This window comes from Thermobia domestica, chromosome 2, assembly GCF_964235325.1.
Source record: "Thermobia domestica chromosome 2, izTheDome1.hap1.1, whole genome shotgun sequence".
NCBI classification, from domain to species: domain Eukaryota; kingdom Metazoa; phylum Arthropoda; class Insecta; order Zygentoma; family Lepismatidae; genus Thermobia; species Thermobia domestica.
Genome location: NC_137455.1, coordinates 9090307 through 9099026, shown reverse-complemented (window position 1 = coordinate 9099026; position 8720 = coordinate 9090307). Strand labels below are relative to the sequence as shown.

The 8720-nt window shown below is 34.0% G+C and overlaps 1 protein-coding gene across 2 annotated transcripts in view; it reads right to left on the bottom strand.

The window, feature by feature from the left end:
* Positions 1–781: 781 nt before the first annotated feature.
* The window catches only part of LOC145670018 (ethanolaminephosphotransferase 1-like), a 131431-nt gene continuing 123492 nt past the window's right edge, over positions 782–8720 (bottom strand). For both annotated transcript variants that reach the window (XM_081738363.1, XM_081738369.1), the window contains exon 8: positions 782–7619. In XM_081738363.1, the coding sequence (XP_081594489.1) occupies positions 7557–7619 (63 nt within the window). In that variant the 3' untranslated portion in view covers positions 782–7556. The remainder of the gene's footprint in view (positions 7620–8720) is intronic.

The window sequence follows — 8720 nt, the reverse complement described above, 5'->3', positions numbered from 1 at the left end:
AAGCAAACAAAAACTTAAGTTTTTGTTTTATTTTTACCTTTTATACTTTTTTAAAAATGTATTTTTAAAAAATACGTTTTGAGTTCGTTTATTCAAGCAGTAAAATTCTACCTTGTTTTACAATTTTACCTAAATGACACGAAATGTATGTCAAAAATAAAATAATGATAAAGTGGAGTGGTAGTGTGAAGTGGATACTCAGAAACTATAAAGTTTTGAAAAATAAGTTTTAGGCGTACAAGCCCTCAGCTAATGTAAATGAGACTCAACAATATATAGCTAAAAAATTAGTTGAAAATTATTACTATTATTATTATTATTATTACCTAAACTAAACTCTCTCTGCTGCTCGCTATCTAAACAAAAATAGTTCGTTACTTTATAGTTTACTCCACCTTCATCTTCATAGGGCCAAAAATTGACTGCCTTTTTCACAATTGGAAACAAATTAACTGCCTTTTTTCACAACTGGAAACAAACTTTTGCCCTACTTTTTTTTTTTCATATCCATTTTGTCTAACACTGTTTTGTGAACATATCAAACTGCTACATGGTTGCACCTCTTTTCGGTCATAGTTGACCTAAGTTACTTGAAATATGGGTGACGAAAACCGTTTCACAAATATTGGATGGGACACGTCCCCGGTGTGACTGACGCCCATGACTGTAACAGATAAGGTATACTCAATCTGGAATGAATATGCAGGTCTGCCAGTCAACTTTTGGCAAAGCACGCACACAGACACACAAAAAGGAAAGAAAAAAGAAAGAAAAACCGCCATTTGTAATTATTTAAGGTGATTTATTTAACTTAAAGGAACAGAATTTTTCATTGTGGACTCAGAGATGTTGCAACAGTGATTACAAAATGAAAAAAGAAGTGCCATTCGCAGGGTATATAAAAAAAAATCATCCTTAAAAATAAATCACAAAAGGACAAAGGATTTTTACAAACTACCCTTTCTGCAAGCAATATTTTATCTACAATAACAATAAAAAGATCAAAAACAAAATTTACATATAAAGATATAATACATACAAAATTAAAGCATGCATAAATAAACCAATAAAATGTAATGAGCAAGCATTTTATTTTGATAATTATGTCATCCTTAATATTGCAAAAGGTGATTCTGCGCTTCCGTTCGTTTTGGGCTGTAATGAACAGAACCAAATGCTCAATAAAATATTCTGGAAAAATATTCGTAAAGCATTACTAGTAAGTAATAATAATAAATATTCTTTTTCTGAGAAACAAAATATTAAATATACAATCACTGGAACAAAATAAAACTTTACGGGATTATATCACTATTGCATTTATGCTCGTATATTTTACATTCCTTTTCACTGTAAGAAACTTACATTTTTCACTTTTATTCCTTCTGTCACGAAGTTAGGATTTAGTATATCCATAATACATACTTTCACTAAATGCACTATAGAGATTTCTTTTTTAAAAACTAGCACCTACTTGTAAAAATAAAGTAGCTTAAATGAGCGACCTAAGTATCCGTATATATATAAATATTATCTAGAAAGTCTGTTTAACTGGTTAGTTCCACAAACATGTGAAATTCCCATAATTCGAATCTGTTGTTATTAAACTGTTACATTCCGAGATATAGCTTTCTACAGCAATAATGAATAACTGTTTTGGTGGAAGATTTTGAAAACTACAAAGAATGGCTGCAAGCTAGCAATACACCGTGATATTTAGTCGATTTGTTGATATGAGAAAATGTACTTTTATACTGAAACGGAAGAGAGATATTCCAATTTAGCTTCAAGTTTCCTCAACTTCCGTTGCTTTGTGTACAAACGAACTTTTTATTAAACAGTCAAGAGACAAAGCACCATTTAGACAGACGAAATAAAGAAATGCCAGTGTACGCGGATGAAATTAATATAAAAGGTAAGATTTCATGGTAGTTTTAAATAGAAATAAACTCAATAGAGAGATTTAGCTTTCAACCTTTGGACAGTTCATCAACTGAGTCTAAAGAGAAATAGAAGAAAAAAGTTAGGATGTGAGTCAGTGTCTGCAATGTTTCTTTCCATAGTACAGTAGTCTCTCGAAAGCTCGGCCTACAGAAAAAACAGTACTGTACTTGTATGTATTTGGTTGCTTGAGAATACAACAGAGAATAAACTGCTCAATTACCCTTAAACAAAGGAAAAGTACGTACTTTATGAAGGTACAGAGCCTTTACTATAAACGAACATGATAATTAATGAATACACACTGTACAGTAATTACCTGTTAAGACAAGACTTCAGAAAAATACCTGGCAATGACCTTGAACGGGTCTGCGTGTGGGTTTTTTTCGTCCTGCCATGGTGTGGCCAAGTTATCCGGACAGCTGGGTTATCAAGTGCCGGGTTTTATAGACTTTACTGTATTATTTTTTTTTTCTTACACTCTGTTGATGAACTGTTCCAGGTACTGAAGTTGTCTCCACTGCCTTGACTGTTTTATTTATTTATTTATTTATTTCAAAACTTTTTATTCTGATAAAACGATACATTCACTCTTGAGACCCAAATCTCCCTATATATTGTTCCAAATCATAATAAACAAATAATGACATCTTGTGAAATGTGATTGTTAACAAAATGGCGGACTAGATTCAGCCTTTAACTTGTGAAGCAAGACTCCATCTCTATTTTTAGCTAAGAACATGGAGAAAAAGAATCCGTAAAATGAGAATTAAAAAAAAAAAAAAAAAAATACCCACATTTCAATAAGAAATGAACAATTACCCCTACATGCAAATCATCAGGTTAAAGCAAGATGAACACTCGGTCTAAAAAGTGTACAAGCTTTTCAAGACCAGCCGTCATGAATGAGGTTTTCCTCATTTAGACTAGACAAATGCCGGGATGGTACCTAACATATGGGTCCCAGCCCGCTTCGTTCCTTCCTTTTCCTCCGATAGTATGATCGCCGAGGGACGTCGTATCTCATACATGACGGACTAATATGGCCATAGATGCCGAAAGCCCAGAAATTTAATTCCTAAATCTTAAAAGATGGAGAAAAGAAAAGAAATCACGTCTGTGATTTACAATTTTCAAGTGTCATTTCAAATCACTCTCTCTCTCTCTTTAACTCAAACTACAAAAACACAAATCAGGATTTTGAGAACAGCCTGGAACTTCGGAAGTACTACAAATTTTCTTGGATGATTACAGTTGAGAAATAGCTTGATCTTGTTACGATATCAGAACATTATTATTACTATTGTTTTCACATACCGCGTCTATAACTTTACTACTTTCGTATGATACAGCACAACACGGAACCATTATATTTTTCTTATGCTACCACATTTTTCGATTTAATTTTATTATGCATAGCGTTCCACCTTAAAAAGGCAAAATAAGGAACGTAATCTAAGGTTTTCTTTAATGTTTTCTTTCAAGCGCTTCTATCACATACCTGTAAACTATATTTCTAGTAGTCGAGATGTTGCAGTTCGTTTTACCACCCATAAACCAACATAGCCATTTTAGTATTTTATTTCTCCGCATATTTTTTTTTCTCCCGTATAATGACTTCTATCAACCACATTCTTTGACCTAATATTTCACTTATGGTGATTCAGATAGCTTCAAGGCTGCTTGATTGTCTTTGGTTTAAGTCAAACAGTCCAACCAAAACCTGAAAATGTAAGAAATATGATAGAAACTAATCCTATGTGCTCTCTAACCCTCGATGTATCCAAATGTTCAAAAGGATTTGTGTTTCAATATCAAGAAAAAACAGAAAAAAAGGAATGGTGCTGCACATACATCAGGGAATAAGAATACAAAATATGTACTAAAAAATAATATTTAAAAATCACCCGTGGATTACCAAAATAGTTGAGCGACATTGAACAGTAGGACTGACGCTGTTAAACCCCTGTTGCGTTCCAGGTGTCATTTTCCTATTTGCGTGCTGTAATACCGGTTTCATTTACTGTTAAAAGATCGTCACATAGGGCATAGTTAATCTGCACTCATAAGGAGAGCATTCACATTACTGATTGATAAAAAAATTGCACTGTGGAACATTCGGACTGAAAAGGGAAATTCTGATGTTCTGAAGGGATTTTATACTGCTTCAAGTTGGCAACACTGATCGGAGATCGAAGACAAAGTTTTTCCTTTTCCGATCTTGAAGTTGCTAATTGTTTATAGTCAAAACAAACACGTGTGTGTTGTAATTGAATGCTTCCTTAGGCCTGCCATCTACTGACAACACATTTTTTGTCTTTTGTCAGTAAAGTGCTGTCACCTAAGGAGAAATAGTAGAACTAAGTCTTGCCTTGACTTGTATCCACTAACAAATTTCAGCATCTCCAGGATTAATACGACATTTAACAAGGAATACATTTTCATGACATCCACATGGAAGTTACTGGAACGCACGGGGTTAATACTGGAAGTATAGTGCTTGACTTAACACGTTACTGTCCTGTGAAATAAGGATGTAAATACTATAAGCACGACGATCCACCGATTGATAGTGACGGTAGTGAACATCGAAACTTTTCCGAATAGATTAAATATATTAATACACTAAGGTAAGCACTGTATTTACATTACAAATTATAATTTTCTTTCATTATCGTATATAGTTTCGTGTTTTCTTTTTAAATATCTTTCACATCTTTATGTACAACCTTGTTCACGAAACCCGGCCACCCAGCACGCTTTGAAAATACCTTCCCTCTTACCTACAGTTGGAATCAAATCGAAAAAGTCTGGATTTTCTTTGGCCAATAAGATCTCTATTTAGAGTCAATGTATTAGGATTTCCTATGTACAGTTGTCAGAATATAGTTTTGTAAACAAAGTGAGGTGATTTTAACATTCCGTTCAGCAGCGAGGTTATATGAGACGTGGACTACTGATTTAACGTGGAGTCCGAACCACCAGGCCCATATCTACAGGCGGCCAAGCCCCCATAAATTTTTACTGCCCCTTAAAATTTTCGTACAACTGAACTATATGGTTGGATTGCCCCTCCCTAACTTCTACCAGACCCCCTACATTTTGGGGCTGGTTACAGATCTGCAAACTACATGAGCTCTCGCTGGGAATAGAACCTGGATCTCTCTCGCCATTTTGTAAACGGAGGGGGGGGGGGGTTCAACAACACACATATGCTTCCTTCCTTTACTTTTAATGTTTTAGTTGTAACCATTTCTTTTTGACAATGAAACTCAAAACGTTTCGAAAATATGGATCATTTTGAACAGAATGGGGTCGAGAGCATAAAGGCTAATTCATCTTATATATTGGTTGTGATCGGCTTCATTAAGTAAAATTTAATAGGCTATTTAGATCGTAAATAGGCTAATGAGAGGAAAAGAATCTTCCTCGTAATTTTAGAGGAGTTAGAGGGTACTTAACATTTTACATTTTAACATTCTCTTATTAGTACACTTGTAAACAATACTAATTTTACGATTTACTTATATTAATGTAAAAATATTTCTACCTACTTTACATTTTTTAACTAAGTTCATATTTTATCAACTGATTTGGAAAAGGAGAGAAAATATACGTGCACATGTATGACAATATTGTCACTAGGAAACTCGCACAGTATGTACATTGTACAATCAAAAATAAATGGTATACATTTCACTGACTCAATGTAGAAAAAAAAATAATTAATATTTATCTAGTGGCTGTCTTTTCTTTCCAATTCACTGCATTACACTGTATTTTAAATGGTGACAATTTATTTTTTTTTTAAATACAGTTCAAGCCCGTTATTACTTTTTCCATCTTCATGCTGATTTGCAACTCATTCAATTTTTGGTCCCCCTTTACAAATGTTTAGTACTTATTCACGAGTAGCCATCAAATGAAACTGTTCTTGTTAAATTTACATAGCATACAAACTGTCTTTTTTTTTCTCTTTCTATATTTTAATGCATTGTCTCATTTGAGTCTTGGAATTCTTATATTAAAAACCAAAGTCGTACCTTAACTATAAATAATGAACAAAAGTACCTATTTTCATAATTAGGATCATCTTTTACATACACACAAATTTAAGTGACAAACACACATCTACCTATACAAGTAATAATAAAAACAGCACCGTAATAAACATTTACAGGGTTATTATTTATATATATTTCGCACATTTAATTGTCATGTACGGGATCTTACTTTTAAATATTTACAGTAATTGCTAGCTACCTACGATCTCTGTAGTGTGCTATCCACTTATTCAGATCTTTTATTATTATAATAATAACTGGCTTTTCTTTTGTTTTCGAAAAAAAAAAAAAAAAAAAAAAAAGGAATATAACTGTTATAATAACTTATGCTGACGCTTGAACCACTGTACAACAATACAAAGTTTCAACATGATCGTTAAAATTATTTATTTATTTTTACATTCCAACACTCAAAATAATGACTACAAAAATATTCTATACAATAGTCAACACGTAATTTTTTTTTCTATTGTAGTAGAGTACCTACAACGACGTTCACACAACTTCTCATCACCGATAAAGGATGGCTTTTGATTAACATGACTTTTATTTTTTTCCCTTTTTAGTATCTCATGTTTACATATCAAAGAATGGAATTCTCATGCAAAATCCTTACACACTATCTCTGAAACTACCAGTTTTACTCATGGCACTTAAACCAAATACGCTATTTTCATGGCACTTCGCCTGCATTCTGTCCTGCCATCTAGAATTAGTATTTGGAATGACTGAAAAAAATTTGTCAAAATTATGCAACTTCTAATAGAGATTAAAAATAATGAAAAAAAAAAAGTACAAAAAAAGCTACGCATAAATTATATAAAAGTTAAGAGTAACGATTTGTGGAAGATACTAGTCTTACATCAGGGAGAAAATAATTCCTGAGAACAAAATTCTCAGTAAGCACATATGATCGATCCATCGTGTATGCAAAATGGCTAACGCTTTGTTTCCGTCATAGCAAACACCACCCGTGTTAGACGTCCGAGGGACAACACATAATAACCAAGAGAACCAAAATAAGGATGCGTACTGTACAAAACAGGCACCTAAAGAGATATATGGATATAAATACCACCATAGATATCCTTTTCAAACCCATAATAACATGCAGTTAGTATTAACTAGTACTAGCGCTAACAGAATGTACACTGCTCGCGAAAATCTATAATCCCTTACCAAGCAGAAGGCTCCCTCCCTACTCTTTTTTATGCCCTATTTTCCATCTCATGCGGTTTCCCATAGAATACCCTAGATAATAGCATAATGAAGAAAAAAAGAAAAAAAATAGGAAATGAGATTCGTAACTAAAACAACTACAACTATGCTCCGATCTTCTACTGCTCCTACTGAGAGAAACGAAAAGAAAGGTGCTCCATAATACGTCCACATTCTCCATCTTCAAATGTTCTAGGCAGTGTCATCCTGTGAGGTTTCGATATGGTATTGCAAAATGTAGAACTTGATGACCGGTGCAGTCTGTGCTACAGTGTCATCCTACTTTGGCACTTCTCCACGTTCTCTTGATTAGCATGTGTTGTCGGCAAGTAGTCATTCTTGATTCGACTTGATCTGGAAGCAGCTGATTTTGAAGTGCCTGCACATTTGCCTAACCTGAAAAATGGACCAAATATGCACAATTAGCAAATGTTTTATTACCATGCAACAGTATAAATACTAAAAAATAAATAACAAGATTCTTTGATAAAAATTTAATCAGATATGGAGAAAAAAGAACTACGAGGAAAGAAAGAATAAAGAACCAGTGTCACGTGTACAGTGCGGAAGGAGTTTGGTTTATATGACGTAATATTTTCTCAATTACCGTATTTGCGTGAATATAGGTAGCGTGCGAATATAGGCCGCATCTGAACTTTTGACACGAGATGATAGAAAAAAGTAAATCTCGAATATAAAATGTACTTCTAAATGTACAAGAAAGTTCAATTAGACAGTACTTTGAGTTGCACCTCTCTTCCTCCCTTTCTTCAACTCCAGCATAATAAGGGTGACTTAACACCAACAGGACAGGCTTTGTGTATTGGGAGGTCTGGTGACGTGACTAATTTAAGCGACAATGTAAGGAAAGTTGATTTATTCGAGAAAAGTTGATCATTTGGTTTCTGAGTGACGATCGGAAAGGAGCACGCTAGTTACAAAGCAGAATTTAAAATTTCAACTTATCAGCTGTGCAAAGGAACACAGAAAGAGAGAGGCTGGATGCAGATTTGATGTTAATGAAAAGAACGTTCGCCGGCAGTATGCAAGTGAAGAGAAACTCTTAAATAGTTTGAAAAGTTGGTGTTCATTTCGCGGGCAAATTGCAAATATCCAGATGTAGAAAAGGACTTGCTTGATTTTGTAGTTTAAAACAGGAAATGTGGATATGCCATTACGACTGAAATAATTCAAATTGAAGGCTGAAAAACTAATACGTGTACATGTCATTTTGAAACTGACGATTTATGATCTGAGGGAGAAAAATCTCGATTATAGGCCGAACCATGATTTTTCAAGTCAAAATTTAGGGGAAAAAAGTGCGGCCTATATTCGCGCAAATACGGTAATATTGAATTTAGAATTGATAGAAATAAACTATTTCTGGTTTCAGTAGAGATCAAAGTGAAGGCTGCAGGAAACCGCTTCTCGCTATCTGTTACCGTCTCGCTTGGGGGCGCGGTGGCTCAGTGGTAGAGCGTTCACCTCTGGTGCTTG